The 23,008-nt window shown below is 27.8% G+C and overlaps 1 protein-coding gene across 3 annotated transcripts; it reads right to left on the bottom strand.

Moving 5' to 3' along the window:
* Positions 1–868: 868 nt before the first annotated feature.
* Positions 869–22,644, bottom strand: LOC107448971 (dual specificity mitogen-activated protein kinase kinase lic). Of its 3 annotated transcripts, XM_043045883.2 has the most exons (10): positions 22,100–22,414; positions 21,332–21,370; positions 20,290–20,369; positions 17,613–17,778; positions 17,399–17,518; positions 15,619–15,735; positions 14,125–14,304; positions 11,046–11,123; positions 8,913–9,052; positions 869–6,497 (listed from the first exon to the last, which is right to left on the bottom strand). In XM_043045883.2, the coding sequence occupies exons 3-10, from the start codon at positions 20,355–20,357 to the stop codon at positions 6,359–6,361; spliced, it is 1,008 nt and encodes a 335-aa protein (XP_042901817.1). In that variant the 5' UTR covers positions 20,358–20,369; positions 21,332–21,370; positions 22,100–22,414; the 3' UTR covers positions 869–6,358. The 3 variants fall into 3 exon arrangements, with proteins under 3 accessions (XP_042901817.1, XP_042901818.1, XP_042901816.1); XM_043045884.2 differs by lacking the exons at positions 21,332–21,370; positions 22,100–22,414 and adding an exon at positions 22,503–22,644; XM_043045882.2 differs by lacking the exon at positions 21,332–21,370 and having other exon boundaries at positions 22,100–22,520.
* Positions 22,645–23,008: the final 364 nt, after the last annotated feature.

The following is a 23,008-nucleotide window of genomic DNA, read 5'->3' on the forward strand; positions in this document are numbered from 1 at the left end:
CGTGTTATCGTAGATTAATTAGGAAAATATCGCATATAAATTTTTGACAATGCTTCGCCATATTAAAATTTGTACTCATTAATCATAGGTGTTAATGTTTCTGTGGGTGACAACTCTAAAAAGCAGTCGCCTGCGCATGCTCCATTTAACCGATAAGTAGAGAAGACGATAGGTCAACAGTATATAGATGAATCACACATATATAAATTATGCATATTGTCCCGTAAATGTGGCAACCAGTATTTTTTTTATGAAGGGAAAATGAGTAGACAGAGGGTGTACGGCAGTGGTGGAAAACACTCTCTTCATATGCTTCAGTGAGCAGCTAAAATGATCATCGCTTGGCAACGCACCTTATAAAGGTAAGATCCACTGTTTGAAGTGAAAGAAGCCCAATCACCAAACTCAAACGAAGAGAGTGATTGACCCAACATAAAGCTGGGTCAATTTCAGTTGGGGTGTTGGGCAGTCCTGACGGTCCGGGGGAAAAAATGATGGTTAGTGATGGAAAATTATAAATATGTTGGATCATGATGGATTATTTTTGTTGTCCCATTATAAAAATCCATCATATTATGATGGGTATGCTATGCTGGCCCAACATGAAAAGGTATCAAATCCTAGCTTGAGATATTAGGCAGATTTGATGGTCCCATCAAGCTGTATGATGGTTTTTGATGAAAGTTCAAGATGATAACCACATTTATGTTGGTTCATCAATGGAAAATCATGATTTTTTTTGTCTTTGATATATATATATAACGCTTATATGCATATTTTGAAACTTTAGCATTTTTTAAAAAACAGTTTATACACATTTTCTTCAAAGTCAGATTTAAGCAACCAAAGATAATAAAAACACAAAAGCTAGATATCTAATATTTTAATAATTATTTTACAACAGTCATGGGTAAAATAGCAGCTATTCCTTTTAATCAGCAACATTTTTGATTTGTACTCCAAGCAACTAACAATGAAATAAACAATAACAAATGACAAGAGATATTTGTGCGATTACTAAAAATAGGCTATTTACAGAACAATGAGAAAAAGTCACATTCTATGTATTGCAAAAATAGACTTCATATCATACAAAACTATAAATTTCCAAACATCACTAAGCCACATTCAAATAACTATCAACAGAAGGGCCTGCAACAAATTTCATTAAGATCATTTCTTTCTATTTTATAAAAAAAAAGTCCCATATAATATATTACAGGCTGGTATGAGAATGATTTGAAGTTCCTTTCACTTAATTACTTATTTATTTATTGTAATAGAATTAATAGTGGTTATCCATCACATAACCATTATTAACATCATAAAAGTTATTTAATTAATTCATAACTATTTAAAATTATTTGCCCTAGAGTAATTCTTATATCTTTTTCTCTCACCACAAAATCAGTAATTTTTTTTTCCAGCAATTAATTCATCATATTTTGGAAAGATTAGTTCTTTGTTTCCTTAGCATTAAGACTTTAAAAAACAATTTAATGATAACTTTGCCACCTATTAAATTTTATCTCTTTTTTGCACTTGAAATAAATATTTCTTTAGACTAACATTTTTACGAGTGTAGTTTCAACTTTATTCAGAACGAAAATTTCACAAATAAAAACATTCAGAAATTTTATTATTTTACCCCTTCTTAGAAAATAAACATTGCTTTTAGTAAACTAATTTTTTTTTTATTAAATCTAAATTGGCAGTAAAAACGCTAGATAAGTGGAAATTCTATTTCAGCATGATTCGAACTTAAAAAAGCTAATATATATATATATATATATAAGTACATAAGCATAAACTGAAGATTTCACACTAAAGAACTATCTAACCCAGCGGTTCTCAATTTTTTTTTTGGAAATGGAACCCTAATTGATTCAACTTCTTTTTACAGAACCCTAACTTTATAAAAAAAAGTATATAAAGATAATTATGAACATTAAACAATAATATATTATTTTATTTTAAGATTATTTAAAAATATGAATGATTTTTTTCATCGTTTTATGATTAATAATCCAAAATTAGATCCTACAGCTAAATTCACAGCTCTGGAGCTTTGTCTAGCCTAGTACTAAATCTGATTTTGGTGTACATACATAAACTGAAAAGGAATAAAATTAACCAAATTACAGTTTCTTTGAAATGAAAATTAAAAAGACTTCACTGAACACAATTTAGGAACCGCTGATCAAATCTATTTATAATAGTTCTTACCCAAACAAGCAATATTTATATGGATGTTAAAATGTTACAAATGCATAACAGAGGTTTGGGTGGGCTTTAAAAAATTTAGTAAAAATTTTATTTTTGCTATTTTACAATTTTTAAACATCAAGGGAGAAAAAAATGATGGGAAATTTAGTGCAAGCCCTGAATAATTTCATTCATTATACACTAAAAAATTTGGAAACACATATAATTGCACTTCAAATCAACAAAAATAATTTCTGATCAACATCTGGAATAAACATATTTTTGAACCACTAATGGTGCATTTAATATAAATTCCACTTATTTATACTTATATTTAGATTATCGATCACTATAGCTATCATTCGTTTTCTAATGCTAAAACATTTTCCAATTCTAACAAATTTAAGAGAGATACCTAATTTTAAAACAACCTATTTTTAAAGTGATCTGTCAGATTTCAAAACTTGACATCTCAAATGGGCTCTTACCAAGATTTGGGCCATAACTCTCAAGTAATAGACATAAAAGCTTTATGATTTATATCATATTTATGATTGGCAGGAAGCAGTATAAGGCATTTATATTTATACATTTGGTGCTTGAAATAAATCTCTATTTGAATCAGACTCTACTTAATGAGTGAAATGCTGCGTTCACATTTGTCTAAGGGTTAAATATATTTATTTATTAGAAATGAATCAAAATAAATATAAAATCTCCAGCATGCAATTTAAATTTTATGAACATCTAAGTAATATGTTCAGAAATGAAATTCACATTAAAAAAAAAAAAAAAAATTGANCATTTATGTTTAAAAAACATGGCTTCTAAAATTTCAATTCCAATATTCAATATTTGAAATGATAAAATACCAAATCTTTAAAACAAACTGTAGCATGAAAAGATAGTTTTAATAAAAAAAATTCTCATAATTAAATTCAGAATAAACGTTTTTTAGATAAGCTCAAGCAAATCATACAGTTATATTACAACACAGATATTGCTTGTAACTTTTCAGTATCAGTACAAATAAAATATCTAATTTCTGTAGCATGAAATGGTAGCATTCATTAAATGAAATTTTCAATAGTTACAATTAAAACTGAAAAATACTAAAGAACATAATAATACAGAATTTATGACAACCAATTTTTGGTCCCAGAAAAAAAAATGATATGTTACAAAACTTTATTAATGTTATTTTCAAAACTTTGGATTTTATTAGTCTATACTACAAAAAATGCTTATCCTAATCACAATTCACATTTCTATCTGAAAGTTTGTTATTTTTTTAATTAACATAAACATATGTAACATGTATAACATAATAACATGTTTAATTTACATAAACATATGCATGACTTAAATCATATACTTTAATTTAATATATCCTCTATTATTAAAACAAATGATAACTTGTTAAAATGCCTAATAACTTTTTTTAAGAAAATAGCCTCTAAATTATTGTCAGAGAATGTATCAATGATAGGTTCTAGCAATATTTATAAAATATTCAGCTTTAATTCTTAAGGACTTTATATGTTGAAAGTCACATTTTGGCTGGCATTACTCATCCCAGGTTATTTTAATAATGCGAAGAGAAATAATCACCACCAGTCTACTTAGTTACAAAATTAGGCTGTTCCAACAGCCACATTTCATGTTATTATTTAGGCATAAAGGATTTGACAAATGAATTATTTGTATAACTGAATGATTAATTTATGAATTATTCATTTCACCACTTTATTTTTCTCAATGTTCCTAAAAATGTATATCAGGGACTGTGATTAAGGGACATTGCACTGAATAATACAAAAATAAATTATGTTTATCAAATTAATCAAAAAAAATTTATATTTAATTTGATAAACAAAATTTATTATTAGCAATTATTAATTTATTATAAGCAAAAATTTTCCACATATTTTCAACTAAATTCAGCATTTAAAATAAGTATTCAATTAATAAAATAATTTAGTATGCACAAAATATTTTTCAATATGAATCCATGCATAATAATATTGTTTATAACAAAACTGCCCCCTCAAGTCCTGCAGTCGGCCTCACCGCGGCGAGGGGGTGTCCCTGGGCGGAACCAGTGAAGAACGTCGGGAGAATATTTTTCTGGTAGGGCCACACAAGGCGTGAAAGCCGTTCCACTGTGCTCAGCTAACAACTGCAGGTAAATCCAGAGGTCAAGTCAGTCTTCTACCCTAGTGGTTCCTCTAACTAAAAAGAAGCTGCAAACAATCCTTAGTCAGAAGGTTCAGTCGCAATCGGCCATGACCAGATTTCGTAGTGGCCATCTTAAGTGCATAAGGTTTCAAATTGGGGAGAAGACTTTCCAATCTTGTTCCTACTCACAACCTGCTTTTTTTTGCCTTGGCGCTTCTTATAAGCAGCTGCTGGTTGATCGGGACTTTCTGCAGATATATGGGGAACTGACGCAATGGGGCCTTCTGGACCTGATCTAGGCTTTCCTCCTCCAGGGGGATGGGCAACAACATAACAAAACTGCCCCCCCCCAAAAAAAAAAACTTCATAAGCCACTTTGAAAATGTCATTTATGGCAGTGAGCAAAAATAAGTTGAGGCTCACTTTAGTCCTATCCCAGTATCAATAATATTCTTTTATGCCCGAGATATAATATGGGCGATAAAAGCAGTAACTTGAAAAGACAAAGGCAAAACAAAGTGTATAACTGAGATTACTTAATGGCAGATAGAGAGATATTACTGTTAAATTTTTTACAATTTTTTTATACTTAGACAAAATACCATTTGGTTTGAAAACAGTAACGAAGTATATGAAAACTTCGCCCTAAGTTTGCCACAGTCCAAAGACCTCTTTCAGATGATGAGCTTGTGCCAGCTTTGCTCATTATCAGGCAACGCCATATTATCTCTAGTCCACGTGGATATGCATATTAATTCTGGAGCATAAATTAAAAACTGAATCGAATTATATTTTTCTTTCGTCAACAGTAAAATAATCTTTCATTTATAACAGTTATATAAATAACTGTAAATATAAATACCAATTAGACAACTAAAATTTTATTTTACTCATTGTATAACCAGCGCATATTTGCATTTGTTTATTGTGGATTTTGTTAACACATTGTTGACCGATGACGAGTTAACTCGTTATTGCACTTGCATTATCTATCTCAATTTATGAAATTTAGAAAAGCTTTGTGCATCATGTCCAAAGTTTAATTTCATTTCATTCAATACAACTAAACTTTACTAGAGTTTATTTTTGAATGTTTTGCTTTGCTTTCATACTCAACTACAAAATAATAGCCGGTGTCATGACATAGTTTCCGTATAAAATTGCCAGACAACAAAAGAGGGCTATGGGTTGGCCAGAATGTGACATTCAAATAATAACAAGAAGCAATACATCTTTCAATACTATACTCATAAGTGAAATGAGCTAAGAAAAAATATTATACCCCCAATTGCTTTAAGTGAAATAAATAAAAAAAACTGATTTTAAAGAGTTAACACTACATTCACTAAACATATCAAAAATATAATACACCCAATGCAATGATGTTATTATATAATCCTATTCCTATTTCTAAAAATCATTAAATTATAAAAAATATATACAGGTAAAAAGTGTTAATACCATAAAACAAAACAAATTCTTTCTCTAACAAAATATATATAGGTAATTCATGTATTTAACAATCACTTTCTTTTAAAATATAACCCCAACATTATAAGCAACAACCACAATGTCAGACTTTTTCTTAAGTAGCATAAGATTATTGTCAAGTAATTTTCCAAATACAGTTCATTAAAAAAAATTATAGTTATTAATAAAATTCTATATACATGCACAATTGAAACAAATACATTAAAGTAAATCAATGTTAACAAAATTTAAAATTTTTTTATAAATTAATTAAAAGATTTTCAAGATAAAAACAATTGTCAATTTAGCATAAAAGATTAAATTAATTTAAAGGTAAATAAATAATTTAAAAAGGGGAGGAATCATAGCAAAACTCCTTTTGATTATACAAGACATTGCTGGGCTTTTAGATACTCATTATATTTTATAATTATATGGGTATTAAATATGCAAATAGTGGGAGATGAATATTCTAGTTCAAATATGTTTATGAACGTAGGCTAGTTTACGGTATCAATTGAAATATATCTAAAACAAATGATACATATCTCGAGATATCATAGTTATGTGTAGAATCTGATGATATAAATGGATGCTGTAGAAGTTGAGGGTAATTAGGCCTTAGTGTGTAGTCTTTTTGTAAACTGCAAAGAAAGAAAAATGCATATCAAAACCAGGGTGGACATTTAGTATGGAAGAAACTAAAAATAACCTATACAATTGTTTTGAAATAAGTATTATAAAAATTGCTTAAATTCAAACAAATTACATTTTACAAATCACCAGAAATTTACAAGTGTTTCTCTAATGCACTTTTAAAAAAATTATTAATTTCATGTTATTTATTTTAGTTTTAGATAAAAATTTTAAAGTCTAAATCCCATATTATTTAGTTGGTTTGAATGTTCATACTTAACAGTACTTGATTTAGAAAACTAGTATGCTATTTGTAATTGTGGTTTGTAGTAATGTATTGTGCACAAAATTAAAAACAAAACACCCTTATTAACTGTTTATCTAATGATCGGATCCTCACATTTTAGGACTCAATCTTACTGACTTGAACGGGTTACCTCAAATATAATTAATTTCAGACAATAATTTAAGTTAAGAAATCAGACACAAAAATATAAGGTATACAATTTTTCCCATAATTTTAAAAAATGCAATTTTGAATGGCAAAATATGAGTGAAATCAATCGAAGAATTTCTGAGAAATCAAATTTTGAAAAAGCCGTAATTTTAAATTCAATTTTTTTAGCAGCTATTTGACCGATTTTGCTCCAATTTTGTATTTTGACGTAAAAATATAATATTCTTTAAAATTTTATACCTTACAATTCCAAATTTTCTACTATTATTATAAAATAAACTAATAAAAAAAGTTTTAAGAACAACATATTAGCAAACATTCATGTTTGTAACCCAGGTGTGTGTTCACAGTTAATCAAATAATGGTAATCAAAATTATAGTATTGCAGCTTCAAGTGCAATATTTAAGTAAAAACAAGCATTGAAAGGGTGAAAATGGTGTTGCATTCGTAAAGAGAAAAACAACCAGAGTCATAAATTACAGCTGCTGAACTACAAATGCAAGATAAAGTTCAAATTTTAATTAATAGGTTCAGCACCCATGTAAGCAGTTTCTTCTCCTGGACTGTTTTGTTTCTAATAACAGCAATGATATTGATAGAAAGTAAAGAACTTCAGTTTTTTCAGTCTTGCCTTCATATGACGAATGGGAATGAATTATCCTCAGTCACTTATTAAGTCAATCTGTAACAGATAACATGTAACAACTCTTATCAGCTTTAAACCTGATAATCAACAAATGAGGGTGGTCCCCACAGAACACTTACACCCCTTAAGGAAAAAGAATGAAGCAGAGCTTTGACTACTTTATGAGCAGTATGCATGATTTTAGAATAGTTGTCTGTTGTTTAGTTTTGTTACTGATAAGAGTTTCAAAAAATAATGTATGCACACTAATAAGAACTAATTCGTGCGCTTTGAACTTTGTTTTATGCATTCTTTTTTCAATATTGTATAAACTCCCGAGTTAAAAGTCTGCTTGTGCCTGGTTTATTTTAGCCATCTGATTTTGCAAAACCACAAAACAAAAAAAAGTTTACTTTTTTCCTACAAAATTAAAAAAAAGGGTAAAAGAAGAAAATGTGAAGAAAAATGCTAATAATTTATATTAAAATTTATCATTTATATTAAAAAAATTGATGTTGTGTGTCTTTTTTAAGCATTTAGCCGATTATCGGCTCTTCGTGGGCTACTCAATTCCATGGATAATGAGGAATTTACCGTATTTGATATTCAAATGGATTTTATCCGCTTGAATTGGAAAAAAAACTATTTAAACCGCAAACAAGAGATACATAAGGAGCCATTTAAAGATTACATAAGCACCTAAGGATACCCAGTTTTGGTTATTTTTATTAAAAAGGGGCAGGGGGTCTGAGAATTGTCTTTACTGTCAAATATCCCTCATAAATTTGAGAGATAAAAACTTCAAAAAGCAAACAATAATCGTTGAAAAAATATTTCAATGGAAGAAAAAAATCTTAAGTATTGAGATTTATTTTCTTCAGTCGAACATTATTCTTTTAAGCTCTTTCAAATATAAAAAAATAATTTTTCAAGAACACAATAATGGAGTGCAATCTTGAGCATCATATGAATCAAAAGAAGAACATTGAATAAAAGCAAAGTTTTAAAAAATTATGCTTCAGAAATTTAATTAAACAGAATTTTAAGAAATGAACTGTGATATTTTATGGATACTATCATAAAGATTTTTATCAATCATTGCTAGATATATTCTTATCAATTATTACTAGATATATTCTTATCAATTATTGCTAGATATATTCTTATCAATCATTTTCTTCTTATCATTCATAGCTAGAACTCAAAATCTTATGCAATCTTTATGCAGTTTGCTTATCTTTGCTTACAAGGGGAAAGAAAATTTTAAAAAAAAAAAAATGCTTAAATAACATTTGAACAGCCCCCAAACAGCAATTATTGTAATGATAAAAGTTAATTACCACCGGGATATAAAATCTTCAAATTCTTCAGAAAATTTACCACTTTTGAGCCTAGGTGGATCATCCTGCACTACTTGCTTGAGTTGCTCAAAAGGATTACCCCATGTATGATAAGGAAACTCCAACATAGAGAGTTCATACTAAAAACAATGAAACAATCAGTTAAAAGCAGAAAAAAAGACATTATTTTTGTTTTATCAAACTTTTCATACCAGCAAATAAAATAGTGTATGATTATTTCATACACTATAATGTCACTATAATTCATGTCTACTATATATATTCATTTCTACTTTAATGAACCCAAGATGTAGTGAAAGTTTTTAGCGGTTCCATAATAATTTCTATTTAACAAATGTTGTTTCATACACTTATAGTAAACATCAGATGAATTGGTTGTTGTTGTTGTTTCTAATGCTACTGGCCACATTAGTAAGCCTGCTGAGCGAAGCCGAGCAATTTTAAGGCAGAGAGTGCGTTTCTTGTTTTTCAGTGGCGCCATCTATGGCCAGAATCCAACTTCAGCCACATCATACGTCACACCTGTTTATAAGGCGGAGCCATTCACACATCCATTCACTCATCCACAGATCTTAATCTTGACCTGAATTAGAGAACGATCGATCTCCAATCCAGTACCCCCAGAGGTATTGATTTGTTATGGGAACATTGAGGACTTTGCGACTCGACAGAATTTAACGTGCATCAGTCACCAACTACACGGGGTGTCTTCAGCCGGCGGGGTTCGAACTCTCGGACATGGGCCCAGCGCCCTACCGACCAGGCTATCCCAGCAGAGAAATTGGTAGTTTGTTTATAGTGGACTCAAATTTCTTTTTTACAGTCATTTAAATAAAAATAATTTTTTGCTGTCATGTCAAAAATGGCGAAAATCAAAAAGATAAACATATGTATTAAACTCCAGAAATGATGAAAATGGAAAAAACAAACAATTAAAAAATTTGTAATTGGGAGACAACCATTTTATTACATAGAAAATAATTTTAATGTTATTTAATCTTCTGATTAAAAATTTCATTGTAAAGGAACTTTGTTGCATATTTACTTAGTTGGCAATTTACAAAGCAAATAATGTACTATTTCAACCACTAATTTCCTTATTACTACTAAATGTTGCTTAAAAAAATTTTGATATAGTGAATTATTGTTTTAAGTGAACTTATTGCTGGATCTGCAGATTTTTCACTATAGAGGAGTGGGACTGTAACAGAAATTAAAACCTTACTTTTAAAATCCATACTTATAAAGAGAACAAATAAATCCTTATTTTTATAAATACCAGAATCTTTTGATAAAAGATACAATATATATATTGATTAAATGGTTTATTTATATGTTTGTTATAAAAACAATTTTATCCCATGGATTTTTTTTAAAGAAAACCAAAAATCCACAAGTATGAAAAACGTTAACTAGAGAAACATGCAAATTAAATATTAAGGGCTTTACTTATTCTTTATCTATATTTGCTTGAAAACAATATCTGCTGTATTTTTTTCATTTATATAACTTTGAGTGTGCAGTATCTTTATGTAAATAAATTAAATCATGTCTACCAATATTTTATTGTCTTCTTCTCTAAACTATTATACTGTTATTAAGTCTATTATTATTATAATATTATATTATTTATTATTATATTATTATTATAATATTATATTATTATTATAATATTATTATTTCATTTAAATATTTTTTTTTCCTGAAAGTCTTACCACTGCCATAAGTAAAATTAGTCCTACATTGTAAAAATAAATGCTTAAACAAAATAAGTGAAAGAAAAAAATACTTAAACAATATGAATTTTTCACTTTTATTTTTATNAAATCCAGCACCAGAAGTGGACTTGCATGTACATCTTCCTGAGCTAACCTCAAACAATCGAGGATATATACAGGGGAAGGCGGTAACAGATAAGTAGTAGAGACAAATAGGGGCAGCGAAACATTTTTATGGATTTTTCACGAAAAGCAAGAATATCAGCACAACTAACAAGATCAAAGGTATACCGGACAAAAAAAAAGATCAAAAATATATCTGAATAAGATCAAAGTGAGAGGTAAGTATAGGAAGCAAAGTGGAAGTAGAGTCATTTCAAAATATGCAACTTACCATAGTTATACCCAAACTCCAAACATCAGATCTAATATCATAACCTTTCTGATTAGCAGCAGGATTGATGCGTTCTGGCTGTAGACATTAAAAAATATATATATTAACAATCCATGTTTAAATATAACACTTAAAATTAAAAGAATTTGAAGATATAATTGAATTTGAAGATCAAAATATAATCAAATAAACTGATTGTTCTCAATTTTATTTTGATATGCTAACTTTTGTTCAATGATTCTGCTAGACTTTGAGCACTACAGGTTCTTTAGTCCCAGTACTTCCAAATTTTTTCCAATTACCTTCTGATTTCAATTCCCCATCCAATTTCACTTCCCCATTCAATTCCAATTTTCCATCCAATTTCCCATCCACTTACAATTCCCCATCCACTTCCAATTACCCACCCACTTCCAATTACCCATCCACTTCCAATTCCTCATCAAATTCAGTTTCCCCATCCAATTATCTTTTTACTAAAAGGATATCCTCATTTAAAACATAAATTATCTACCTCACAATCCATCCATTAACCCTTTGATGGTTATAAACGAGTTCAGCTCGCAATCGCATCGTGCTTCATAATGTGCACAAACAAGTTCCGCTCGAGCAAGATTTCGACCGAAATGGTTAGAAACGAGCACTACTCGTATAGTAAAATTTTTACCCAATGCGCGCTGACGAGCTGAGCTCGTCCGTCATTATTATTCTGCATTGATTATGTTACAAACGAATCCTACTCACAAATTTAGTTAGTTTTATTGTCTACAGATGGCAGTACGGGTTCCATGAATTTCTTTTCATAATGAAAGGGGAATTTATTTTTTTTAACCTAGTACTTTTTATGCGTATTTTGGCGTGTTTTTTAGGGTGTTTGTAAAGTAAAATGGCTCAAAAGCGAAAGTTAGATAATTATGATGATGATTCTGATTGTGATACAGAAAGCTTATCAAGTTTTGAGTCTGATTAAAAAGATTTTTAGGTAATTAGTGTATTTAAATGTTTCATAAAGTTTTACATTAGTTGTATCTAACTAGTCCTTTCAATTTAATATTTGTCTTACATTTGTAATTAACTATTATTATTTATATAATTGATTATAATCATTTATAATTTACTATTTAATAATTATCATTTGTTTATTATTTTAAAGTACGTAAAAACTCTTATTTATGTACTACAAATACTTTAAGAAATTTTTAAAAAGAGTGAGGCTAGCTATCTACGGCATCGCCAGAGAAGGGTGACATTTTCGGAAGAAAAGTGGGGGGAAACAGTTGCCTCTTTTGACGACTGTTTACTCGTAATACTGCACGAATTAAGTAAATGAAACTGCTCATTTCCCTAGCCGTCAAAGGGTTAATATAAATATTCATTATTTTTCTATCTAAAGATATACAAAACAAAGAATTTCAAAACAAGAAGAGTTATATTTGAATAATTAAGTCTTATAATTGGACTGCTCAAACACCTGCATCCAGGTAGAGCAATTCCTTGATGTAGAATTATTCCTTATAATTAGGATGTAAGTTGATACTCAAAATTATTATCACTTTCTTCTCCAGCTTTTGATAAAAAAATGTAAAGAATCTAATATAAATGTAACGTTCGATTAGAATTTTGCATGCATAAATCTGTTATAACACTTTGTTATCTGTTATCAAATTCTATTCTATAAATTAAGTGGACTAGGAAACATGTCATAACTCAATTTTCACCTCTGCTGCATTATTTTTAGTATATATGACAGGTTATAGCGCATAAGCAGTCATAGTATTAACTTACAAAAATTATAATAATTTTTATTCATAATAAATTAAATTTAGAATTTTGAATAATACTGAGTAAAAGGGAAAAATATCAATTTCATAAAAAAATTATGTCAGACCTAAATTTATATCTATACGGCGAAAATATATTAATATTTAAAAAGCTATTTTTCTACCAAATATATTTTTAAAAAAACACAATTAAAAATAATGCATATTTTTAAAATACATGCTTATAATTTTTGTCAAAAATTCTACAAAAATACAGAATATAATAATTTGTATACAACTTTTGCTATGTTTTTTTTAATGTCTGCTCACATAAAATACACATAAATAATATAATTATTTAAATCAATAGGAATATAAAATTTGGAGATAATAGACGTTGCTTACCTGCCTACTTGTTGCTTTGTCGTTTAGTAATAAAGTAAAAATTAAAGTAAGAAGAGTTTTATAAACAAATAAGTTACTTTTCCAACAAATAGAAGCATTACAATCAAGTGATAGAATTTATGTACATATCTTTGGTAATATTATTAGGAAATGTTGGTAATGTTATTATTTGTAGGGAATCACAAGATTTTCAGCAGTAAATGTGTATTTAATAGAAGTTTCCTCGAGAAGAAATAAGGGTTTTTTAAGAGGTAGCAAATATATTTGAAAAGATTAGAATAAATACAAAATATATATATATATATAATAATAAAAATAACGCAAGACTGCACAAATTGGCAGGTATAGTGTTGATTTCCTTTTCATGATAATAGTAACTTCCAATTGCAATCTTAATGTATTGACTGAAAACTATTGTAACATAACAGTGGTTGAAATTAAGAAAATTTAGTCACTTCTCCACAGACACATGGCTAAAAGAAATTACTAGTATGTACATATTTTCACTTGTTTATTTACTTGTCTCTATTGGAATTTTGTTTAAGTAGTTAATAAAGTGAATTTAAATGAAAAATTATAATACAAAAATGTGTAATGTTCACAATTATAATGAAATATACTATTTTGAGATAATAACTCAGATCATAACACAAAACAGAAAATCAAAAATATTACACCTTCCCTTTACAACAGTTGATGTTCCGGGGACCACAGATTAATTTAGAGTGGTCTGTGTCAAATTTTTGGGGTCTTAGGCCAATGCAACAGCATTAATTTCGAGTCCTGTTTCAATACTAGATACATTTCATAGTAAAAAACCACACAAAACCAGTTTATTTTCGAACAAAGCACTCATAATCAACATGAATGAACAATGGAAGTAAAAAAAATAATAATAATAATAATTTACTCACAGCCATATAAGGTTTGCAGCCTGCCTCAATAGTCTTTGCAACAGAATCCACTAAATGTCCAGAAATTCCAAAATCACAAATTTTAACTTCCCCACTTCTACTTATTAAAATGTTGGATGGCTTCACATCACGATGAATAACTTTCAGTTTAACCTGAAGATAGTACAGAGCACTCACAACCTAGAGAAATGCATAAAATTTTACACACAATAAATCAGGAGATAGCAGGTTTAAGCACAGAGGGGGAAAAAAAGGCAACCCATGGAAAAAAGAACCCTTTGAATAAAGAGAAAACTATAGGATAAAACAAATTTAAGAAATTTCTTAATTAAAACAACTATTATTTCAAATAAAAGAGTCTTCTAATTTTTTATTATTATTAAACTAATAACATATCATAATTAAATTTTGTCAATGCAATCAAACTAACAAATCTCATATTAAACATCTGCACAACTACAATACGAATAGCATACTATTTTATTATTATTATTGTAATCAAATACTGTTAAACATGAATACTCAAACTAATCCTTAAATAATATGAAAATAGTTATTTCTTAAAAATAATAGAATCAAAAAACTTAATTTTCTCACACTAAATTAAATTTCAATTTAAATTAAAACTACTCTTATAATACTTAATGCTTAACAATTGTATCATTTATGCCGACATAAAACTGAACTTTAATTTTAATTGAGTTTTAAACATGAACTCCAATATTTTTTGATCTATTTAAACTTCAATATGATTTTTTTTTTAAATTCACAGACTTGTAATTCTTAATTATTATATTATGTACAACTTTTGAGCCTATGACACACATTAAACTATTTCCCCATTTTTTTCCAAATATCATTTTATATGCCTTAAAAGCCACTCAATAAACATTTTCTTAAACCACTAATTTTCTCATATTTTACTCTTTTTTAAGTCAACAATGTTTTTTACTAGATGGCCCTGGTAATCTAGTAAATATATAATTGCAAAACAATTTTTCTTCGTCAGATTTCACTTCTTTTAAGTGCAGAAATAAGCAGAAGTTTTGTTTCAACTATATAAGTGTGTCACACACAAACTTTGCAAGTACTATTTTTTTTTTCACTTTAAAATTATAAGATAAAAATGAAAGAATAAGTGGCAATGAGTAATATCTTCAGCACGCACAATTTTTTTAAAAATTACACAATTTTTCCATTTAAAATATCAGTCTTTTTTAGCTACCAGTATAGTTAGAAATACCATAAAATATTTTCCTATCAATAATTATATCTTTTATAACCCAGTTTCCTGATCATTTTCTGGCAAAATGAATCTGTAACTGTAATTTTTACAGTATATAAAAATTAACAAACGTAAATTCAAAATTAAAAATAGCATTGACAGTTGATTTTATCTTGTACAATCCCTTTGAAAATAAAATAGTTGTTCAAACATATGTTTACATAATAAAGCATATAAAAGAAATTGGCAAGTGATAAATAAATACTTACAGCAAATGCAATTTTTGCTAATATTTCTTCAGGAATAGTTTCATCAGCTGTTTTGACTTTTGGATAAAACTTGTCTAAAGATGTATCCATAACTTCCATACAAATCCAGACATCACCCTAAATTTGATAAAATAAAAATATTCAAATCAGAATGTAAAAAAGTAAAGCAGTTGAAAGCAAATACCTGCACAAAGTAAAAGTAAGAAAGATGAAGATATGGTTTTCAAATAAATTCACCCTAACTACCAAACGAAATTAACCTGATTTTACAAATCAATTGCATTTAAAGACATTTGCCAAATAAGTAGTCAAAAGAAATTGAAATTTTAATAAATGTGCTTCAAAAACCACTATAATATTCCAAAAATTTAAGAAAAAAATTGTCAACTAATTACTTTTTTCGAATGGTTCATTCACAAAACAATCCTTAAAGAAAATATATTTCACACTTTTAATTTTTTTTTCAAATAACCTTGAATTATTATTGCATTTAAAGTAACTCACTTATACTATAAAATTATTCAATCATCGAGAGTAAAAAGTTCCAATTTTTTCTTGTCTGATTTTGGCCAATTTCCCTGGTTTTTATAATTCCTGACATAAATTTTATTACTTTTTTAGTTCTGTCTAATTCATGTACATCAAATACATTGTTTGATAAATTTATTGCTTTTCAAGCTGAAAAGAAACTTGAGAAAGAAAAATATCTGAAGAATAAACTATAAAAGCACATTACCTACATGACAAGATTTAGATAGATAAAAACATAAATAAAAAATTTAAAAATATATAATAAACATTTTATTTAAGACTGTTACTTATAACAGAAAAAAAATACTATAAGAGTAGCTCATATCTAATACTGTGAAAGTCGTAACTAATACTTAAGAAGCTATAGCTAAGAATGTGGAAAATATTTGTTGTCAATTAATATAAATATCTGAAATGAAATACAGTAGGAAAGCGATTATACGGAACGATCGGGACCATCGCTATTCCGGATAACTGTTTTTTCCGGTTTTCTGAATCGCTACAAAAAGCTATTTTTTTAAATTGTTGAACCCAACAAAAAAAAAAAATTTGGAAATAATCTTAAAAAGAAGAAAAAACGATGAAGTAATACACTAATGATTATTTCCAAAATGATGGTAAGGTAAACATCTTTCAAAAAAGAAAGAAAAATCCTAAAATCTTATGAGGAAAAAAAAAAAATTTTTTTTTAAATGGCGGGAAAATTTATCTAATTTCGTTCCAGTTTTTTGGTTTTCCGGTTTTCTGATTTCCGGATAACAGGTCCTGTACTGTAATTGTTTTCGTAATATTTAAGAAAAAAAATTCTAATTTTAATAAAAATACTGTTTTTTTAATAAAATTTAAATCAAATTTTTATCCCAAAATTCTATTTTAAAAACGATAAAATCTTTACAAATATAATAAACATTGATGGCAAAAAACTTTTAATAGATATCTATTTAATTAATATAAATTAATAAATTGAATAAATTGTGTATCAGAAAATATTTTTCAAGACTTTGTACTAATTCTTTCGGGAAAAATATTAGAAATTTAGGTACCTCAATCTTTTATTATTAATTCCTAATGATCCTTTAATTCAATTAAATTTCCTGATTTTTTCAAATTAATGAAATTGTCAGACTTTTTCCTCTCTGTTTTTAGGCTACTTACACTTATCTACACTTATATCTTCAATCCAACAGCAAAACTCATTTAATTAAAATTAAAAATAAATAAATAAATAAAATAAATAAAGAATAATTACTTCTCGGAATAATGCCCCATAAAATTGAACAGTATATGGGCAATCACTACTTCTCATGGATATGTCCAAATCCATTAAAAGTCTTTTTTGCTCTTCATTATTAACTGTAGCTGTGATCCTCTGGAACAAGTATAAATAAAAAAATATCACTTTCCAACTCTTTTTTGTAACTATCACATGGTAAAAAAATTTTCAAAAAAAATATTGAAATTACTTTAACTGCCATTTCAGTTCGACTTGGCCTGTGCAGCATCTTTTCTACAATACCGTATGCTCCACGGCCCAACTCGCATATAGTTTCTAAGTCATCAGCAGCTACTTCAAATACTCTGTCAGCAATCGTAATAGTAGTTCGAGTGTCCAAATTTCTTGGTGGAACTCTAAAATAAATCAATAAAAAATATTTGACTTTAAGATCCAATATACTGAAAAGTACCAAGTTTTCAAAAGTAATTATTATTATTTATTTATTTATTGTTATTTTTTATTTATCTTTTAATTTTTTTGAAGTTTTGTGAAAGTGTTCCATTTCAATATTTCTTCATACCACATCATTTTCCATGAGAAAGCTAATACTTCACATAACCCATATTTTTTTAACAATAGTTAAATGCTTAATCATAAACAGGTTAAAAATAATTTAAGGCTAACTTAGTTATGTCTTTTATTTATATAGATAACTAAAATCTTGTAATGTTTGGTTTAGTTATTATATTTCCTGAATATACATGAACTTTTAAAACCTAATTACAATAAAGCTGGGATTCGTCTCAGTAACCAGTAATTTGGTCACACAAAAAAATATATATATTCTGTAAATAAAACATAATACTAGGCTTAAAAAATTTAAAAATGAGTGAAAATGTAAACACAAGGAATGAAATGCATTTAAAATACTGGTAAAACTTTACTACAGCAAAAATAAAATTTCTTACACCACATCAATAATCTTTTACGTTGGCACTATTAATTTGACAATGTTAAAATGTGTTATCTGTGTTGATTTCAAGCACTTGTAATTTTCATTTGCAGTATTATTTTAAAAGGTTTAAATTATATTTTATTATAAATGATGATAGCAAAAAATCTCAGAAGTACTTGTTTAAATTATTCTAATTCACACTAATTTTTAATTGGTTAATTTGCTTGATAACAAGTATGAATTTAGAGGTAAACTTATAGGGTCGGGTATGGTAAAGTGGGTATGAAATCAATCTTTTTTTAAAAAAGTCTTTTAAAACGAAATTTATTTTACTGAAAATTTTGATGCATTTAATATACATTGCATTCATGGAACATAGAGATTCCTATACAGGTGATTTAAAAACCACACATTGAGATTCATATTCACACAATTTAAACAAATAAAATCTTACACTGATATTTTTATTAAAATGTTGATAACATTCTGTAAACAAATCCTACATACACTTTTTTCTTGCTCAAATTTCAAGTATTTTTTCAAATATTTAAAAAGTGTGTTTGCACATAACATTATTAGTTTTTTTGGTTTTGGTTTTTTGTCAAACTCATCCCTGTGTTATGAATCAAATTTCAAGTATTTTTTCAATTATTTAAAAAGTGTGTTTGCACATAACATTTTCAGTTTTTTGGGTTTTGGTTTTTTATCAAACTTATCCCTGTGGTATGAATCAATTTAGAGTTCTCTAAAAATTAAACAGTTTTTAAAAAATGAGTGATTTTCAAACGAATTTTGCCAAAATCAGATGGCGATATAAGGGTTGAAACTAGTTACAAGAGTTAATCAATGCATTCAGTGAGAATGTTTTCAATGAGAAAGCTTTTTAATCGTGATTTTGTTTCTACAGAAAGTTTTTCATATCCTCTAAGTCTGCACCGTGAAATACAACAAAGTCTGAAAATAATAATGGTAAGTTAGTGCAGGACCACTAAAATTTGACTTAGACTTCCAGAAATTATATTATCAGAAGTCCTTAGAATTAGCAATCAATGTAAGGGGCTGATTTGGATGTGTGATTTTTAGTTATACATTTTGGTTTGCATTTTTGTGATAAAATAGCTTATTTTATCCCAATTGGAAACATTGCACATTCTCTGTATTATAATTTTTTTTTTATTTAAATTCACTTTGTTAGCACAGTTTTCCCACTCAATTTCAACAAAAAAAAAATTTCCTGACTTTTCCAGGTATACTAGGTAAATTTCAATGAAAATTGCGACTACATTTTTATCAAAAAACTTTGATTCTTTTATCTGTTATGTGAAACATTAGATTTTCGGTGTAAAAAAAAAAATATTATTAAATAAGGAAGGAAACATTTCAGTTTGACTAAAATGGAAAATATTTACAAAAAATAATTGCAATAGATGTTAGAATTAATTAACTCAAATCTCAATAACTGGTTACTCTTACTGACAATTTTAAGACTGGCTATTTTCCAGGTATGATATAGGGAATATTCCAGGTTTTTGTAAAAAAAATTGCAACTTTCCCTGACTACTCCCTGATTTTTGGAATTAAAATAAAATACCCTGACAATTCCAGGTTTTCCCTGTTTTCCCTGACTCGTGAGAACCCTGTAAGCTTAATTAAGAAAAAAATATTTTTAAGAAAACTAATGTAAATATGCAAGTAGACCAGTGAAAATAAGTACTGACTAGTAGCATACTTTAGTTACTGGTCTAATAAATCAGAGACTATATTTTCTTAATATACCTTGATCTACATACTCAACCTATTTTAATGAAACCAAAACTGTATTAATAGAATAATTATTTAATATCTAATAATAAAATTAATTATTTATCTCACATGTAAACTTAAAGTTTAATAAATTTCTGAGTACAGAATATTTATTCATCTGAAAATAACCGTAAAAAAATATTTAAAAAAAATAAAAAAATCATACACAGGTGTTGGAACACTGACATCTTCATTAAACTTCAACTTAGGAGGTCTATTCTTTTTTCCAGCCATCAAATTCTGCAACTATGGGGAAAAAAAGATGGTAAACAAAATTAAACCATATACTATAAAAATGACATTAGTAAGATTCTTGAACAAATTTTACAAAAAATGAAGATAACGCTAATTATCATTAAATGATAAGATTTCNTTTATTTAATTCAATAAACAAATCATCAAGAAATATTAAATATTTTGTTTGGTGTACGCAAAAGTAATACAGTGAAACCTCCGGAAAAGACCACTCCTATTTACGATCACTTTTGGAAGGCACGGAATTTTTCTATACAGTTTGTGTTGAAAAAAACCTTTAGGAGAGACCATTAAAATCTCTCCCAGCGACCGGGCAAACATCTACACCAAATGTGGAAATGGTCAAATAAGTGAATGCGAAAAAATATCAAAAGAAAGAATTTAACAAAACAAATATGTCAATTAAAATTTATTCAAAATATTTGTGCCAGGCTCTTTATGACGATTCAACCTCACGTTGCAGTCACAGTACACTAAAGATGATGCTATCAATGATTTTAGAGTTGAAAACTAAGCTAGAACAAAAAAAGTTTTTTGGGGAAAAACAAAGCATCTCAAACAAACCTCTTTTCATCTTTAAAAGCTAGCTTATGTTTATGACATAAAATTAAAAGTGAACCTAAATAATAAAACATAATTGTTTATTTATTTAAAATAGCTTTATAATTCATAATTGGTAACTTTGTTTTTACACAAAATCATTTATCATAGTAAATTGGTTTTTACACAAAATCATTTTCAGTTTTCTGTAAGAATTAAAAAATTGCCAAAATAAGACAGACACCAAATTGTAAATTTTACCATTTTTTCCGGCATTAAAATTTTAATGTTTAAAAAATTTGGTACTTTTCCATTTTGGCAGCGCAAGCAGTTTCGGCTATTTTATCTATGTATTTATTTTTAAAAAAAACTTCATTTAAAAATAAATAATAAAAAAAAGAAGTTAAATTTACTTGCACTCAGCAGGTTCGCATTAGCAACTTCAGCATCACCTGCACCAAAAAAATAGAAAAGTACAAAGATTGTTAAAGTTTTTGTCATAAGTTATTGGTTTAGTAGCTTAAATTTAATTATTGAATGAAACTTGCAAAAAAATTTAGATGTACAAATATAAAAATGGCAAATACTTATAAATATATTTTTAAAGAACACTAAAAGAAAACAATTTATTTTGAAATATTATAATGAATATTTTTCTTGGTTACACCCCCTTGCAAAAAGTTCTGTGGTTGCCCTTGAGCAAAGCTAATATTAATGCACCTTAATGAAACTAAATAACATGCAACAAATAAAATTATAAAGTCTCATTCAAGCACTTCATTATAAAATAAGCATTTCTTTTTGTTTTATTCCCCTTATTTTATTACAATTGCGGAGAAACATAAGATATGGTCATAAAAATTTAGTTTATCACCCCAAGCAAAATACATAATTAGTAAATATTTTAATATCACTCCAACATTGTAAAATTTACTTGATCTCATTATGATACTGTATAGGTATTTGTGTTACTTGGGACTACAAAAGGTAGCAATTAATAGTATTTTCAAATAATGAAGGAACTGTTTGAGTAATAAGTTTAAGTTAGTAATAAAATTGAGAACGATTTAGAAAAATGAGTTTTAGTAAGTTAAAAGGTTATTTTACACTTACGACAAGTAATAAACATTTTAAAATATGCAAAAGTTAAAGGATTGTATAATAAACTAGTGTATACTCACCAGAAGGCCGACCAATATTTCAGTCAGATAAGTTTAAAAATAAAAATAAAATTTCAAGTTGAAAAGAAGAAAAACTAAATCGAATTAAATAACGGTTGGAAGAATTAAATATTTATATTATACACATCATGACGCTTTGATATTAAATTAAGAGTATTTTTAATTCAATTAAATTCAAGAATAGAGGATAATTCGTTTGCCTCTTAATAATAATAAACAGGCCTAGATAAACAGTTAAAGATTTTTTGTCTGCTAAAAAATTAATGCTTGTTTTGCCCCCCAAAAAAGGCTAAATTTTTTAAATTAATTTTACTAATTTCTCTTTAGCATGTGTTAATGCAATGTGTCAATTAGTTATTTATTTATTAAGTACATGTGAACAAGAAATTAAATAAATTTTTACTTATTTTTCAAGATGGCTGTTGCTTGGCCTGACGGAATTTATAATCAAATATGCCTATTTGATTGGCTGTTATTATCATCGTTTTCATCGTTAAAGCTTTATCCTTGTTTCTGATTTGAAACATTTGGCATATCTATCCCTCGTTGGCGAACATAATAAATTTCCAAATTTGTTTCCCTCCTCGTTCTTGATTGGTTTTCATTCTTGCTTACCGTTGTGCCCCGCAGTGGACTGATCATTAAGATACGACTCCCGGCAAATCACCGAAATTAAGCATCACAGGCTGCGGCCAGTATGCGGGTGGGTGACCACTTGGATCAGTCTGTGTAGGGATCGAGGGTGTGCGGTATTGGTCCTCGCTAAACTGTTCCACAGTAAAGTGCTCGACTTCGCGTGCAGGTAGTTGGGCTGGGTCGGGGGTGCCTTCCCCTCTACAGAGGATCAAAATTGTGATGGCTTGTCTTCGGATCATCCCTATAGGGATGTTTCCCAGATCGTGGCCAATA

This window comes from Parasteatoda tepidariorum, chromosome 10, assembly GCF_043381705.1.
Source record: "Parasteatoda tepidariorum isolate YZ-2023 chromosome 10, CAS_Ptep_4.0, whole genome shotgun sequence".
In the NCBI taxonomy this organism is placed as follows: Eukaryota; Metazoa; Arthropoda; class Arachnida; order Araneae; family Theridiidae; genus Parasteatoda; species Parasteatoda tepidariorum.